General features: G+C 43.6%; 1 protein-coding gene across 3 annotated transcripts in view; it reads right to left on the bottom strand.

The window, feature by feature from the left end:
* The window catches only part of LOC309559445 (class I histocompatibility antigen, F10 alpha chain-like), a 587,461-nt gene that overhangs the window by 328,196 nt on the left and 240,454 nt on the right, over positions 1–18,811 (bottom strand). For 2 of the 3 annotated variants that reach the window (XM_082262705.1, XM_082262704.1), the window contains exons 5-6: positions 4,154–4,252; positions 3,017–3,168 (exon numbers count right to left, since the gene is read on the bottom strand). The exons of the other annotated variant lie outside the window; for it this stretch is intronic. In XM_082262705.1, coding sequence (XP_082118831.1) covers positions 3,032–3,168; positions 4,154–4,252 — 236 coding nt within the window. In that variant the 3' untranslated portion in view covers positions 3,017–3,031. Of the gene's footprint in view, positions 1–3,016; positions 3,169–4,153; positions 4,253–18,811 lie in introns of those variants that run through there. 3 annotated transcript variants of the gene reach the window in all.

Here is an 18,811-nt window from a genome sequence, read left to right as displayed (position 1 = left end):
ATATTGGCTTTGAGATGGATTCCGGTTGAATGAATTACTATATAACCTTAAACGCCGGGTCACACTTGTGCGATGCGGGAAGGCTGCGAATTCGCAGCCTGTTCCCGCATCGCAAACGCACATCTGGCAGTTCACACTGCCATATGCGATACGCAGGGGGTGTCAATGAAATGTTAACGACACCCCCAGTTTGATGGCATATCGCAGTGCGATCTGACAGTTCGCACAGGATCGGATCGCACAAGTGTGAACCACTGTGCGATCCGATCCTGATGCGGCTGAAAAAAAGGGTCATATGCGACTTTTGTGCGGGTGCAGTGCGAATTAAGCCATACAAAGTGTATGGCTGAATTCGCACTGCACATCCGATCGCATGTAATGAAGGAGCAGTGTGCTCCGATATTACATGCGATCAGCGCACTCGCTATAGTGTGAACCGGCACTAAGAGTGTTTCAGGAGGTTTGGAACGAAGTCTTCTGCACCCAAACTGATGTGAAGTTTATAATTGATATCATTCTTTGTATTGTATAATATCAAGAACAAAGTTAATGCTCAGCCTCCTGCAGCTGGGAGGACAGACCGAGCCAAAAAACATTTAAGGCCTATTCACATTATAGATTGTGTTAATGAATTAACATATTACAGTGCATTGCAGTCCTCTGCCCCAAGACAGTCCATTCATTTTGAAAGTACTGGTAGTGCAGCTTGACTCTACAAGGATTGGACATAAATCGCAATACACACAATATGAATTGAGATGTGCTGCAGTGTATTGTCCTCTACTATGCAGAGTGTTGGAGTGCCAATCAGAATGAAAGGCACCACAAAACACTGCAGTGCATGCGCTGTGCTACACAATCACTTTTTAGTTATGTTTTGTATGTGGAATATACTGAATACCTTTTCTTTCCTTTAAGCAACATAAAAAATAAAAAATACTGACATTTCCAATCTAGAGTCAAGTCATCGATTCCTCTAGAATAGTCTGAGTGCAATAATTTAGAATATACTGTATGCTTTGTTCCGCTCAGCTCTAGAACATCAGCAGGTTTATAAAAAAAAAACTCTAGTTTTGGAATATAAAGGCTTTTTCAGACAGGTGATGAACAGTGGTCGGACCTCTGTAGATGGCTTGTGTTCTCTTCAACATACAAATCTATAGGTATGTAAACCTGATTGAAGCAGATCAGGAGGTCAACTGCAGATCCAATGCACTTATCAGTGAATTCTGAATGATCTCACATGTGTCTCATACTGATGCCACTACCACAAGCCCAAAGCCCAATGACACAGGCTCTAAGGCAAACAGAGCTCAGTATTTTCTGACAAGCTTCATTCATCTCTATGGTTTCTGGAGGTCTCATATACACACACTGAGAAGTTCAGTACATTCTGGATATTGGTCTGCACAGTGACAGACTGAATTAATGGAAAGGAAATGCCAATGCAGATCTGACCATTGCTGTTTGTAGAGGACACCAACATTCATTGTAAAGATGGCTGAAGCCGGCCAGAAACCCTCTGACATACATGAGAAGGGCAGCGGAGAGATGTGTCTATCTGGCATAACAGGTCATCAACCATCTGAAGAAGCCCAGCAATAAATTCCAGAACATGATCGTGGTGTCCATGATGATAGATGTTAAACGGAGGTATGGTAAATTAATTTTTTTTAACAAATCAAACTATAAATTATCAATTACACATATAATAAAACCAACAAAATTAAAAACCTTCACCCTATTGCCATTGTGTAAAGATGCAAATGTTATTAAAATAACGTAATGCAAAAAAAGCAGAATTATGTTGTATAATATGATAATTGCTGTATAAATCCTATTCCTACAGAAAACCTGTCATAGAATATGGCACACTGTTTATTATCTCATTAGCTGTGTATCAGGATAGCAATGTTTCTTATGACAAATGTACAGAGAAAACCTCCCCCTATAGGAAAAGTGGCTCCCTATACATGGCTGGTAATAAATAGACCCTGTGAGGATGGAGATATGAGAGCTGCCACTGCGGATCAGTTTTTAGGAGTGCAAGTTCTGGGCCGGTCATCCTGGTCCTTGAATTATCATCAACCTGGTCCTTGAATCCACTACACACGATTCCCAGAGCTGAAACAAGCACACAGAAGGGAGTTCTGACAGCGTGCCTGTTCCAGGTCACTGACTCATGATGCACCCAAACCAAGATCAGGAATATAGAAATGAGTCTATATACCCTTAAAACAGGTCAGCAATGGAATCTCCCATGATTCTATCCTCATCGGTTTATTTTATAAAACATACAAGTACAGGGGTCCAATATACACTCCCCGTCTTTACTCAGATAATACTACAGAGCCGGGGAAGTTGGATGCAGTGGAGTACTGAATAAGATGATGGTACTATTCAGAAATCCTCAGTACTTTAGTATAGACAGCACTGATCCAATCAGTTACATCTGTATATGAATATTTATTATACCATAGTCCTTTATAGGTGTTACATTGTCAGCCATGACGGATTTGATGAATATGGGAAAAATACTTATCCTAATCATCATACAATCGGTGTACCACCCTAGTTTTACATTCAAGTTTATTACCGTTCATTAACCAATGGATTAGAATACATGAAAGGTTCTCTATAAATCACATGGCATTAGATGTATTAATAAAAGCAGACAGAAGCAAGAGAAATAGGCAAAATCTGAATGGAGAAAAGCTGCATCTCCTCTTCTTGTGATGTTTTCACATAATACACCATTGTGTACATTCAGGCTCTCGGGGTGTTGGAGGAGTCAGAATTGTTATCTGAAGCTGCAAAAGACAGTGGATCAGTCATCAGTCAGTCTGTATGGATATCGGGGTAAATGATGATTATCATGTAATGATTGCAGTATAGAAAGTACAGAGAGAGAACATCCTCCTAACAGACTCACTATAGAGAGACGGCTGTACAGAGAGACAATAATGGAGATCTCCTCCGTTATTTCTATTTGTATCATATAATGTAGGCAATGATAATGAAGTGACTTGTATCATAGAATAAGTATATCTGCAGGACGTCTCATCTCCTCACATATTCTACACACACTGCACACTATATATAATAACACAGAGGAACAGGGCATGATGGGATACTTACTATTGGTGCTCTTGTAGCCTTTTGCCTTCTCTGAAATATATAAAATTTGTGTTAGAGGCAGGAAAATACTAAACAAAATCTCACAATCTGTCATAGAAAATATCCAAACTTTCAGAATATCGAGTCTGGAGGTCACGTACATGGGATATTAACCTTTAGAAAAGGTCTAAGCCAGCTAAATCTAAACATAAATGGCTATGAAACAAAAAAAGTTAGTACAAATATTTTTTTTAATTCATTGAAGAACGGATCTCTACGTTTTGTAAATGACACTATGGGTGTTCATAAAACATTAAAAGGATTATGTCATAAGAGAATAATGGAGGATGCCACTGCTGAACTCTCCTTTGAAAATGCTCCTTGGTTGTCATGCTGATGATTTGGTTTCAGTGCTGTGTGAATTGCTGACCAGGAACAGGTATAGGAAATACAGAATCTGACAACTTTTCTGACCTTCATTTACAGCTTGCTTGTTCCAGGTCTGTGATGCAAAACTACTAAAACCCAACTTCCTCCCGGATGGCCCCCTCCACCCCAAGAGGCCCCCCTGTATGTCAGACTTTTTTCATTTTATACTTACCTCTTTACATGAGTCTTCAGGCCGGTCACATGACATGCAGGGTCCTCTTCCTCTATAAATCTTCCTCAGGACACAATGACATCTGCGCCTCTCCCTGCACCAACACACCGGGAGTACAGAGCACCACAGTGATGATCCATGACACCCTGCATTCACAGTATGTCCTCAGTCTCCCGAGTTATATGATAATTGTAATTTTACTTGGAATACTGAGGACATTTTCTGATAGAGAAGAGGTACTATGGGGGGCAGTACTGAATGAAGAGGGGTGAGTACTGGACCCAGAGCTGCTTTTTTTTAACCATTGGGGAGGGGGGCAGCAATGACGGCTTCCATACTTGTCACTTTAACCAATCAAATTCTTGCTTAGTCCTTTCATTTATACTCTGATAGTAAGTTAACATATGAAAAAAAAAATTATAATCTGTCACTTACTCTTGTAGCAAAAGATTCCAACACCAACAGCGACTGCGATGCCAACAACAGCACAGGCAATGCCAATAATCATAGTAAGTGGGAGGCCATTTTTAGGTTCTGAAAGAGAGAGACACGTGAGATGAGGGAATACTGAGCATCTGACAAGTGAGAAGTTCAGGTGAAGATACTTTATAATAGAAGACATATATAGTTACATAGTAGTTGAGATTGAATAAAAAAATTAGTCCATCCAGTTCTACCCGTGTATTAATTTCCCACACCCCTGAATGTTGTGATCTGTGAGATGCAAGTCCAAGAGCCTTTTAAAAGTAGCCATACTTCCCACACTTACTACCAATTGTGGAAGAGAGTTCCACAATCTTATCGCCCTTACAGTAAAAAACCCCTTACACAGCATGCTCCCTTTGAAAACATCAGGGAGACCAGTAGAGGGAGGAGCCTGTCAATGGCGCCAATTCCGACTGCAGGCTAGAACGCCACTGAGCCGTCCACAGAGATGACCAGGGAAAAGTTTGATCCTACGGCCTCCGTCCCCGCTTGATTGCCCCTTCCCGCCTGCCTCCCACCAGCCCACCCTGGCACCCTCTAACCTGGAACGGACCGACAGCCTAGTCTTGGCTCCTGGTAACGGAGAAGCCCTGGCCGAACGCCGTAGCCACTGAGGAGGAAGCCGCTGTGAAAGGAAAGGAGTGGCCACCTGCTTGGTCAGTAGCAGACGGAGCGGTGTGCAGGAAAGACCTAGACCGGAGAGACACAGCGGCGCCCGGTGATAGAACACCACCCCTCGACTGAGCAGCACGGCGATCGGTGAACATCCTCGGACAAGTCGCAAGGGACTGGTGAGCGGGGGAAACCCCCCCTCCCTTTAATACCATTTAGACTGTTTTAGATTCCTGTCATTTAGTATGTGGAGCGCTCTCTCTCTTGTGGGCAGGAGCGGGCTGAAGTGGTGGATATAATCCAACTGAAAGTGGGGCGCTCTGGGCTTGCTAATGAAGGGGACTGTCTATGTGAACATTAACTGGGAAAACAACAGACACCCTTAATTTGGAGGAAACAGCTGTAGAGTCGGTCTGGGAGAGAGGAGAAATTAAGGGAACTCCACTAAAGAGGACGACACTACCTATTTTTTTTTTTTTTCTTTTCCTCCCTCTGTTTGACATTTTCTCTGTGCCCTATTTGTGGGCTCTTTATGATACCCGGCCAATTGAGTCTGGGGGAGTTCTGTAGAGGACAGGGATATCCCTTTTAATGCTCCCCGAACCGTGGATCCTATATTCGGCATGGATTGGTCAGACTAGCCAGCTGGACAGTGTTAAAATACCCAATGTTCGCCCCCTGAGTTAATAGTCGGAAGAAATACACATAACCACTACCTCATCCTGCCAACTGGGTGGAGGGCGGATTGGGGACTGAGGGGTCATGGTAAAAATCCACTGCTGTACTTCGGGGGAAGCGGCAGGCGACCAAAAGCCGATTAGGCGATTGCAGCTAAGACAGCCCCGCCCGGTTGGCCACTAAAGAGTGGAGAAGAGGCCATTATATAAATTTATAAAGCTAAAATCGGATATATCTCCCCCAGTGTTAACAATCCTAGACTTATTCCTAAGCAAACCTCTAAAGAGAGGTCGGGTAGAGCCTACCGGGGCCAGATAACTTTGAGGGAATCAGAAGGACTTCTGCTATTAACAAGAGTTATATTAAGAAAGTACCAACATTTCCAAAATAAAGAATAAACAGACAAAGGAGACATCAGGGAAAACTGCAAAAATTACGGCAAGTCCCGGAACCATCAAAAGGTATATGACCCAGGAAGGGAAAGACCAAAATGACATAACCGTAAATCAACAGGTGGTAAGATCAAAACAAACCAATGAAGGAAATAAAAAGACAAAAATAACAAAGGAACTAGGGGCAACAGGAGAAGAAAGCCTGGATTTGTCCAGAGAGAGTATACAGACAACAGAGGACAATGACCCAGGGAAGGAAGTGGATTTAAGGATTAACGACCACCCCCCAACAAAATCAGAAATGATGGAAATGTTCTCGAACCTGGATAAATCAATTAAAACCGAATTGGCCACGCTATACAGAGATCTGGGTCACACATTAACAAGAGTAGAGGAAACGGAAAAGAAGATAAATACCCAAGGGAAAAAGTTATTAAATCTAAAAGAACGAATGCAGCAACTCCAGCTAGAACAGAGGAACATAAAATACAAGATGGAGGACCAAGAAAATAGAAATAGAAGGAAGAACTTACGGGTTAGAGGATTACCCGAAAGGGATAAAGAAGAAAATTTACAACAAATGCTGGAAAGTGTATTTAATCCTATCCTAGGGAATCCAATAACAGACAAAATAGAACTTGAAAGAGCACATAGAATACGGAAACCTCTGGGTGCCCCAAAAGAAAAACCAAGAGATGTAATAGTGAGGTTCCATAGATACGAAGTGAGAGCTCAAATCTGGGAAAAAATGAAGGACAGATCAAAAGTGAGATATGAAGGAGACGAACTACAAATATACCCAGATCTCTCGCAGGAAACGCTGAATAGAAAACGCATATTAAGACCAGTGGTGGAGGAGTTAAGGAAGCAAAATATACAATACTTCTGGAGACACCCGCCAGCACTGGGAGCACGAAGAGATGGAAAAACGGGCATACTGAGGTTTCCTGAAGACATGCGAACATTCTGTGACACATTAAAGATACCAGAAATAGTGGTCCCAGGCTGGACTGAAGAGGAAAACCCCGAGGAAGAAAATGAGGAGGAAACCCAGTGGCAGGAGAAGAAAAAGAACAAGAAGACTAGAGAATAAGGAAAGAATTAAAAAAAAAAAAAGGAAAAAAAAAAAAAAAAAAAGGAAAAGAGGGGAAAAAGGGAAAATTGACTGATCTTTTGAGGGTGGACATGGTGGGGGAGGGCGGGAGATGGGGGAGGAGGACTTAGTCAGAGGCTACATGAAGGACGGCACTAAGGCGAGATAGCAGGCGGAATCCTCTCTCCCTCAATATGGGAGGGAAGGATGGGAAGGGTGTGCAGGGGCAGAGGTCAACCTCGGGAGAAGGTCGATGGAGAAGGAGGGGAGGAAATTCGACTACCCTAGTCAAGGGAAAAGGACGAACTAGGGCCCCAACAGGAGGGAAAATGGGGGGCGGGGAGGGGGGAGGGAAGAGGGGGGATAGTAGAGGGAGGGGGGGGAAGGCGGAGGAAAAAAAATCAAGAAAGAGAAAGTACTTAGCCCATAAAAATAATTACCTAATGTACCTAAAGATGGATCATACTGTAGAAGAGACAACCCCAGGTAAACCCAGTTACGGAAAATGAGTGTAGTTAATTATCTTTCATATAATGTACGAGGACTGAATTCACCTATAAAGAGACAAAAAATCCTACGAGAAATTAAGTATTTAAAAGCCGAAGTAATATTTCTACAGGAGACACACATCACGCATGAATCAAATATCAGACTGTACTCCCATAGCCACCCCACTTGGTTTTATGCAGACACATTAAAAAAAAAATCAAGTGGAGTTGCTATTGGCCTCGCTAGAGGGATTAGATTTAATCTAGAAGACAGAATGGCCGTTCCGGAGGGGAGATACCTCCTCCTGAAAGGAAAGTTGAATGGGGAGGAGGTCACATTAGTGAACATCTATGGCCCTAATGAAGGACAAATAGCTTTTCTGGGGAAGATCCTGGGGAAATTAACACATTTTAAGAAGGGAGGGGTGGTCTTAGCAGGGGATCTCAACCTGAGCCTCGATCCAAAAATGGACAATACAGCAAAAAACCAAAGGCGATCAAACCACCAGACCAGGGAAATAAGGACAAAACTATACCAGAATCAATTAGTAGATATCTGGAGGATATTTAACCCTAAGGAGAGGGATTATACTTATTACTCAAATATACACAAGACATATTCCAGAATTGACTACTTCCTTATTGAACACAGATGGATCGAGAAAGTCTCAGAGGCAAAAGTTGGGATTAGGACATGGTCAGCCCACTCCCCCATCTCAGTAAAAATGAAAATGGGGAAAGAATCACATAGAAGGTCCATGTGGAAAAGAAACGAGGAATTGATTAGAGATAAAAAATGGGGAAAGGAAATAGAAAAAGAACTGGAATTTTATTTTCAAATGAATGACACCGAGGAAATACCCAAAAATATAATATGGGAAGCACAAAAAGCTTATATGAGGGGAGTATTAATATCAAAAGGAGCACAAAGAAAGATTCGAAAAAAAAGAAAGATTAATGAGAGAGATCTATGAAATGGAACAAAAAATAAAAAAAATAAAAACAAAAACAATAAATACGAAATAATTAACCCCCCTGTTAGATAGGAAAAAAGAAGAACTAAAAGAAATATTAGAACATGAAATAAGACAAGAATATAACAAAGTAGCGAGAGAAAAATATGTGGAGGGAAATAAGATTGGAAAAAATCTGGCAAGAATACTTAAAAAAAAAAAAATCAATAAATTTTATAGACAAAATTAGGAATAGAGACGGGGGCCTGGTACATTCCACCACAGAGATAGCAGGGGAATTCCAAAAATACTACGGCAATTTATATGCAGTAGGGAGAGCGGGAAAACAAGAAGACAGCTCGGAAAGAGTAGAAAAGATTAAAAACTATTTGGAAAAAGCAAAAATGAAAAAAATAGAGAAGGAAAAAATAACATTGTTGGAGGCCCCAATCACGGAACAAGAAATAGAAAAAGCAATAAAAGACACCCCAGGAGGAAAAAGCCCAGGACCAGATGGTTTTACCATCAATTACTATAAACAATATAAAGACCTTTTAATCCCTAGGTTAAAGGGCTATATGAATGGCCTGGGCTCTCAATTTGAAATGAGTAGAGAGGCACTCCTTGCATCCATTATAGTTATTTTGAAGGAGGAGAAGGACCCAACGCTGTGTTCAAGTTATAGGCCGATTTCACTCCTGAATGCCGATACCAAGTTGTTCACGAAAATACTAGCAACTAGAATTAAAGGGTTACTAGTGGAGTGGATCCACAATGACCAGACGGGCTTCATATCAGGAAGACAGGGAAAAGACAACGGGATTAGATCAATATTATTAATAGAACAAATGTTAAGGAACAGGGACCCAAGTTTGATTTTATCGATCGATGCTGAAAAAGCATTCGATTGGGTAAACTGGGAGTTCATGCTAAGAACATTAGAGGAAATGGGCATGTAACCCAGAATGATGTCATGGATAAGTACACTGTACAATCGACTCTCAGCAAAAATCAAAATAAACGGGACAATGTCCGAAGCATTCGATATGTACAATGGAACGAGACAGGGATGCCCCCTGTCCCCACTGTTATTCGTGATATCATTGGAGCCCCTACTGGCAACAATAAGGGAATGCCCGGATATCAAAGGGGTGGTATTGGGAGGAGTAGAGCATAAGGTCGCGGCTTTCGCCGACGACCTGCTGCTCTATGTTTCTAACCCGAGGATTTCCCTGCCAAACATAATTAAAATCTTTAAACAATATGGAGAGATCTCAAATTTAAAAATTAACCAAACAAAGTCAGAAATATTAAGCATTAAAATGAGTACTCAGGAGAAAAATGGGCTTAAAACGGAATTCCCTTTCATATGGAGAAATGATGAGTTAAAATACCTGGGAATCAAATTAACACCAACATCAAAACAACTATATACAGCTAATTTTATCCCACTACTGAATGAAATAAAAGCAGAAATAAATAGACTAATCCCAAGAGCTATATCATGGACCGGTAGAATAAATGTGATAAAAATGACAATTCTCCCAAAAATCTCTTACAAGTTCCAAATGATACCAATTCAGATTCCAGAAGCATTTTTTAAGACATTAAAAGCACTAATAACTAAGTTTGTTTGGAAACACAAAAAACCAAGGATTAAATACACAATATTAAGTAGGAGCAAAAATCAGGGGGGACTGGCACTTCCTGACATTAAAAAATATTATCAAGCCTCAATCATAACACGGGTGATGGAATGGGGGAAAAAAGAAAGTAGGAAAAATTGGGTTAAAATGGAAGACACTATAAGTGGCACTAAACTAGGTAAAATTATGTGGATCCCACCAAAATATAGAGAATTGAGTAAGGATACACACATTATTACACGACAGGCACTAAAAATATGGGATTTAATATATAATAGAGGAAATTGGGAGTATAACTCATTACTAATACCACTACAAGACACAAAATTTTTTGCACCAGGAGAAGGAAAAGAACATGGAAATTGGTTGGGAGAAGGGGATATAAGATTAAAAGACATAATGGTGAAGGGAAAAATAAATTCTTTATCCGAGCTGAAAACAAAGAAAATAAATTGGAACTTGGACGAGTGGAGGTATTGTCAACTTAAACATTTCGTAGCATCCCTACCCCAACCAATAAGAGAAATAAATAATCTCAATTCTTTTGAACAAATATGCACCTCGGAAAAAAACAAGAATAATATCTCAAATATTTATAAAATTCTGAATAGTGTAGACCAACTGGGGAGTTCTCCAATGCTGGAGAGATGGGAGAGTGAATTAGGGGTTCAAAGGGGGGGATCCCAGTGGGATAAATGCATAAGGTTGGCCCATAAATCCGCGATAGATAACAGTACGGCGGAAATGAATTACAAATTGCTCTCCAGATGGTATAAAACCCCAGACAAAGTGGGGAGACCTCAAGACTCTGCTGGAGAGGATGCCAGGAAATAGGAACAATAGTTCACATATGGTGGAATTGCCCAAAAATAAAGGTATACTGGACAGAGGTTCTCTCATTAATTAAAAGTATTACTAACATAGAGATTAAAAAGGATCCATGGGTATGTCTTCTCCATGGGACGACAATGCCGATTAAACTTTATAAAAAAACCTTAATCCCCCACCTGCTTAACTCAGCGAAAAGCTTAATTCCATTAAATTGGAAGAAAATAGAAGCTCCCTCATATAAAGATTGGATATCACGGGTTGAGAAAACAAGACAATTAGAACTACTGAGACCCTGGGGAGAACAGGACCAAGAGTATAAAAATAGAGTTGAGATTTGGGAAGTATGGCAAGACTATAAAAAGGAGATATAGGGGCTCATCAATTGATTTCCGCAAGGGGGGGGGGGGAGAGGGGGGGGAAGGAGGAAGGGGAGGGGGGGAAAATAAGAAAAGTAAGATTGATATATGCACATAGCTCAAACCCCATAATCTAGGGGGAGATGGTATTAATGTATTAATAAATTTCTTGTATGTTGAAAATCTTTAATAAAGAAAATTAAAAAAAAAAAAAACCCTTACGTAGCTTAAGGTTAAACCGCCTCTCCTCTAATCGCATTGTATGGCCTCGTGTCCTCTTACACTCCTTCAGACTAAATAGTTTTTTCCTATGCTGAGATCACCATTGAGGTATTTGTAAATCGCTATCATGTCCCCTCTCAGGCGTCTCTTCTCCAGGGAGAATAAATCAAGCGCTTGCAAACGCTCCTAATAATTAAGGCCCTCCAATCCCCTAATCAGTTTAGTTCCCCTTCTCTGGACTCTCTCCAGTTCCAGCACATCCTTTGAGGATTGGTGACCAGAACTGAACAGAATACTCTAGGTGTGGCCGGACCATATATATATATATATTTTTTTTTTTAAAGTGGCAGGATTATAGTTTTATCTCTGGAATATATCCCCTTCCTTATGCATGCTTATATTCTGCTGGCTTTGGCAGCTGCTGCTTGACATTGCATGCTATTGCTTAGTCTATCTTCTACTAAGACTCCCAGATCTTTCTCTATACTTGATCCCCCCAGAGGTCCCCCCCAAAGCGTATTTTGCATTCATGTTTTTAGTCTCCAAGTGCAATACCTTTCACCTCTACACATTAACCTCATTTGCCATGTAGTTGCCCACTCTGGTATTTTGTTCAGGTCATTCTGTAAGATTTCTATATCTTGATGTGAAGTTATTGCCCTGCTTAATTTTGTGTCATCCGCAAAGACATGTAATAGTTGAACTTCATACACACAGACAGTGAGATAAATCTATACCCAGTGTATAATTCTGGGTGTTTTCCCACACCTGGGAAGCTGCAGGTTCCATGTACAGCCTGCCATAACATTGAATGGCTGTATGTGGCAGTACTCTTGTAAATGTTTCTGTGCATTCCTGCATGTGTGTACGAGATATAACTACCATACGCTGAATGTCTGTGTATCCACATTCATTCTATAAACATGTGTGGGCAAATCCCGATGTGCAGACACATCAGTGTTGACAAGTGCAAAGCTGCATACAGCCAACCACTAGAATAGCAGGCTGAACACAACACCCGAGAATTCCAGGGTGCAGAAAAACTCCCGGAATGTTACGCTGGGCTTTCCTTTACCTTTCCAACTGAAATCAGCTGACAAATTATTTGCCAAGGCTAATTGAGTGCAGTTACATCATTTGACAGTAAGGCCTCGTTTACACTGGTTGGTTGGGGGTGCAGTTGAGCAGCGTTTTCATCACCCCAAACTGCTCTCACTAAAGCTGCCATGGCAGCGAGTGAGGGTGTTAATGCCACAGCCATGATGCTTTGCATTGTGGTGCAGCAAAAATGATGCCCTGTTGGGTCAATATGTGGGTCGTCAGACGTTAAAATAGGCAGCAAGGAGGCAACATAATGCTTTTTTACCATCTGTCGAATGCCCTTTCAAAAATTATCCACTGCAGATCACTCTTCAGAGGGCACTGCAGCTGTAAACTAGCCCGAAACCAGTATTTATCCACCACATTGCTCAAGTAAAACACGTATCATTTGTTTTCAGGTACTAATATGTGGCAGTTGTCTTGGGCCGGGTCAAGATAATGTCACTCCCATGCATGAACAGGAGTTCAGTCATCTCCGCACTGCTGAAATTGTACACTGAGCTGTGCATGTGCAGCTCAGTGTACAGCGCAGACAGACAAAAGAGCAACTTTAATGCAGAAGGGACATAGTATGTTTCTTCTGTATTAAAAATCCTGCCTGTTCACTATTTTGTTTTTCACATTAAAGTTACACTAACTTTTTTACTCTCGGTGGCTAGGTTTTTACTTACGTTTTTACATTTTTATTGTTTTTACTCTCGGTGGCTAGGGGTACTGGCTGCAGTTCTCCTGTAGAGATGACTAAAGCCTCCCCTTGCCTTAAACACAGGGATTGGTCAGTGACTATCCCATGTTCTTAGGTAATGTAACATACATTATATTACGTTAAAAAAAGGTGAATTGAATGAATATTTCTAGATTCTATTTTCAAGGCATGCTGGGAATATGAACACAGACTGTCTCTATCAGTGCAATCAGCTATTTTCAAAACCTGGAGTACACCGTGGAAGAATCCTCTGTCTATAAAATGTATGACAGTTATAATGGTGCATATGTACAGAGCACATATATCAGGAGGCATGAATAAATACACATTACATGAATATTTTAATGAATTCCCTTTAAAAAAGGACATACTGCAAAAAAAAAAAAAAAACTGGATTTTTGTCTTACCGTAAAACCCTTTACTCTGAGGTTCACTGACGGACACAGCTCCATATCTTCTTAGACCCTTGGGCTTATGCTGCTCTCTCTTCAGGAGTAGGACTAGGCGGAAACAATTTTGGCTACACCCCTGAGGCAGTCCCAGGGGGGTATACCATCACTTCCTGCTATAGGACTTCAGTTTGTAACAAGCAGTGTCAGAAGAATACATAACTCAACCCAACACAGGGACGGGTGCTGTGTCCATCGGTGAACCTCAGAGAAAAGGATTTTACGGTAAGACAAAAATCTATTTTTCTCTTTCGTTCACTGATGGACACAGCTCCATGTCTTGTTAGACCCTTGAGATGTCCCAAAGCAGTGTCAATATGAGGGGTGGGAAAAACACAGCAAGAGAGAGAATTCCCAACAAGGGTTAAACATAGCCAACTAGGTAAACCAGAAGCTCAACCACGAACAACTGGAGCTCACCACCAGGAAAAATTACACCCTCAAGAGGCAGGAGCCTCTGCGACCGCAGCCTGAAAAACTTTGTGGCCAAACGCAGTATCCAAAGATGCAAGAACATCCATCTTATAAAAAACTTTGAATGTGTGTACAGACGACCACGTAGCCGCCTTGCACACCTAAACCACTGATGCCGGATAACGGAAGGCCCAGGAGGCACTAAGCACCCTCGTAGAATGCGCCTTGACAGGAAAAGGAGGAACCTGACCTTAATGGAATAGGCCTGCACCACCGTCTGCCTGATCCACCTGGAAACAGTCGCAGTAGATGCGACCTGCCCCTTACGAGGTCCAGCCGTAAGAAGAAACAAAGAATCGGATTTCCAAATCGACTCCAGGTACACCCTAATTGTCTGAACCACATCCAGGGAATGTAGAGCAATTTCTTTAGGATGTTTCGGCTTAGGACACAGACGGTAACACAATATCCTCATTTACATGAACCCAGAGTCAAACGTTGATCTACACCTACTTGTAGAAACTCCAGCAGGTGAGACACAGAAAAAGAACGGGGAGAAACCACCCGAGATTCACACCAAGTAATGTACGCCCTCCAAACTCGATGATAAACCTTCCTGGAAGTAGATTTTCTAACTTTCAACAGTGTAGGAATCACCGACTCAGACAACCCTCTGTCTTTCAGCACCTGGCTTTCAATAGCCAGGCCGTTAAAGCTAATGACTGTAAAGCAGGATGGAAGATCCGTCCTTTAGACAGAAGATCTTCTCCGACAGGAAGTTTCAAAGGAACGTCTGCTACCAGCCTCACTAAGCCTGGGTACCAAGACCAGCAAGACCAGTTTGGCACCACCAAAATGACTGGAATCCCTTCCACCTCGATTTTGCGCAGCAGTCTTGACAGAAGTTATATTGAAGGAAAAAGCCTAAATCAGACAATACTGACCCCAGGGGGTCACTGCAGCGTCGGCCAGAGGATCCTGAGACCTTGACACAAACCTCTACGCTTTCCTGTTGAGACGGTAGGCCAACAGGTCCACATAGGGAGTCCGCCACCGGAGACACAGTTGATGAAACACCTCCGGGTGGAGAGACCATTCTCCCTGATCCAACGTCTGCCGACTGAGGTAGTCCTCCTGACAAATCTCTACCCCCGGAACGTGCTCAGCAGAGAGGGCCGGAAGTAATCATTCTGCCCACACCTTAGGATGCTGGCTACTTCCCGGGCCGCCAGGGCACTTCTTGTGCCCCCTTGATTGATATATGCCATAGCCATAGCATTATCCGATTGTATCCTCATCAGGCACCCCTGCAGGTGATCCATCCACTGGTACAGACAAAGCCTGATCGCCCGAATCACCAGGATGTTGATCGGAAGACTGGACTCCTCTCGAGTTCAAACACCTTGAGCCGAGTATACTCCCAAGACACCTCCCCACCCGGACATACTGGCATCCGTTGAAATCACTGTCCAATACTGGGGAAGAAAGGACTTCCCCAGGCAAAGCGCCGGAGAGCGGAGCCACCATATAAGAGACCCTCTCAACAGGATCAGATTGTCCAGCGTCTGCAGATCCTTGTTCCATTTGGCAAGAACCTCCCTTTACAGAGGTCTGGTATGGAACTGAGCAAACAGAACCGCCTCGAAGGTGGAGACCATCAGACCCAGCACTTGCATGCAAGTCCTGAGCGACGAACGACGGTTGGATAGCAGGAGCCGAATCACATCCTGCAACTTCAGTAGTTTCGCCTGTGGAAGAAGCACTCGGGCCAAGGCTGAATCCAGCGTCAGATCCAGGTAGTCCAGTTTGGTGGACAGAGTCAGAGCGGATTTCTGAAAATTCGGTGTCCATCCAAACTCTTGCAGAGTTCTCACCGTAATGTCCAAATAGGCTTCTAGAGCCGATGAAGACTCTGCACGCAGAAGCAGATCGTCTAGGTAGCTCAGTACTGCAATCCCCTTCTGCCTGAGCACGGTCAACACCGGGGCCAGCACCTTTGTGAGAATCCGAGGAGCTGAAGCGAGACCAAAGGGTAACACCACAAACCTCTTTTTACTAACACCACAAATTGATAGCGCGCCTTGCTCGCCCACGGAAAAGCGAAGAAAACACTGGTGCCCGACATATATTGCAATATGAAGGTAAGCGGCCTTGATATTGATAGAGGCCAAAACATCCCCTTGATGAAAGAATGCCACTACCATGTGAATGGACTCCATCCGAATTTTCTGAATCCGCACAAAGTGGTTCAGAGCCTTGAGGTCCCAAGATGGGGCGGACCCTGCCTTCCTTCCTGGGAACAGTAAACCGATTTGAATAAAAGCCTTGAAAACGTTCCGTCTGGAACCGGCACAATGCAATGACTCCTTGTGCCAACAGGTCCTGCACTGCCCCATAAAGGCCCTGCAGCCGATCGGGAGACAGGCATAAGTTGGAAGTAAAGAACCGAAACGCCATCTTTTAAACCAAACCAAATCAACTGGTGGACACATTTGTCCTGAATGAACAAGGTCCACGGGTCCGGGAAGAAACTAAGACGTCCCCCCCTGCAACCAAATCATGCGGCGAAGGATCACCACCGTCACAGATACTCTACCAGCCAAAGATGCATCACAAATGTACTGTAGCCCCTGGATCAACTGATCCACCAGCTCAGGAGAATGTTGATCCCCTTCCAGATCCTGGCGTAAACTTTTAGCCCATTCCGATAAGGTCTGGGATACCAAGGTGATAGCAAATAATGGCCTTAAAATTTAACCCGCCACGGTGAAAAAGGTATCGAACCAAAGTCTCAGCTCTCTTGTCCACAGGATCCTTAAAGGATGGAGAATCCTTCACCTGTAAAAGCGTGGTCTTATTTAACCTGGAAACCTGAGAGTCCACCGACAGTGGAACCGTCAGCTTCTTCAAGAGAGACTCCTCAAAGGGATATCTCCTAGTGAAACGCTTAGGTATTTTAACCATGCGTTTCGGGGATCCCCACTGACTAGCGATAATCTTGTCAAAATAGGCAGGAAGGGAAACACCTTAGTCACCTTGGATGATCTGCGGGTGCCAAACTGCACCGGCGTCGTAGACTCAGCATAAGCTGAGTCCTCCAACTCTAAAGTTTCCCGCACTGACACAATCAGTGCCTCCACCAGCGTCTTTTCATGTGCGGCTGCAGAGGAAGAGGATTCATCCTCACTGTTAAGAGCACTCAGGGTGTGTGTACGCAGACCCAGTGGGTTGACTCGAGTCCGCGGTGGCCAAATCCACCTCAGACTCTGAGGAGGCAGAGGATACAGGTGAAGGCAGGGGGCGCTTCTTGCTAGTTCGCCTTTGCAGGGCCATATCAACCTTTGACACAAGTAACTGCAGGGCGGCCGGCCACCCAGAGGGTCCTGCAGCTTCAAAGAGTGGGTTTAGGTGGTGATACACGTTCCAGGGGCTCCATGGCTAAATTGGAAGCTGCACTATGCACAAAAGAAAAAATGTGTTTTTTTTGCAAGAAAAAAACCCATGCACACAGCTACCGCTGAGGTACCACAAGGATCAACGCACCCGTGGCGCTGTCTATAGCAGAGGAAGGACTGTATACCCACCAGGGACTCACCACCATATACACAGAGCTGGATCCAGAGCGCCAAACTGACTGCCACGCTGCGATCAGAAAGGAAGAGGAAGCGCTGTCACTAGAGGCCCCCCCGCCGCACGTCACTGCACTGGACTTCAAGAAAATGGCCGCCACATAGACAATGGGAAACCCCAAAAAAATGGCCACCGAGGCTGAATACCACTATCCACGGCACAATGGGACCCCACAGAATATGTAGGGACCCCCCCCCAGCAATCAATGCAGGCACCCCAAAAAGGAACTACCAGCGGCGCACCCTCACCGCCCTTCTGACCATCCCCTAAATAACACCCCACCCAGAAATCACCCGTGCACCCCAAAGGTGGACTAAGGGAGAAGGATGGTGGCAGGTGAGGGCGACCATTACAGGGAAAACCATGAAGGGAGGAAGGACACAGGGGGGCCTACCATCCCCAGGAAGGGCCCGCGTCCACCCTAGCATTTCCCAGAGGAAAGAGGGGGGGACACTACTCACCACACCTTGGAATTAAGCGCACACCACTCCCAGCAGTCCACCGCACCATCTTGGAATGGGAGTGCTACGGCCAGAGGCAAGCTGCGACTCTAGTCGTGACCATAGCCATGCGACCTCCCGAGGTGTTTCACTCGCTGGCCAGTCCCCCGACCAGTGGGGCTGTGTCGTGGCCAACCTAGGGTGGAGTTAATAGTTGGGTTTCACTCGCAGGCCAGACGGGGAAGGCCATAAGGATGTATGACATCTAGTGCGTCGCTCAGTCCGGCTGTTGATTTGTAGTTCACATAGGAAGAGAAAATAACAAAGGAAGAAAAAATTCCATTGAAAAAGGAAAAAGTGCCAGGACCCCAGATTCCAGCAGGGAGCCAGGTCCTTACTCCTGACTAGACAGAAAAAACTGAAGTGCTATAGCAGGAAGTGATGGTATACCCCCTGGGATTGCCTCAGAGGCGTAGGCAAAATTGTTTCCGCCTAGTTCTACTCCTGAAGAGAGAGAGCAGCATAAGCCCAAGGGTCTAAGAAGAAATGGAGCTGTGTCCGTCAGTGAACGAAAGAGAAAATACATTTTAATATCT

Source organism: Pelophylax lessonae (assembly GCF_965119305.1).
Source record: "Pelophylax lessonae genome assembly, chromosome: 7".
NCBI classification, from domain to species: domain Eukaryota; kingdom Metazoa; phylum Chordata; class Amphibia; order Anura; family Ranidae; genus Pelophylax; species Pelophylax lessonae.
This window is presented reverse-complemented; position numbering and strand designations above follow the sequence as displayed.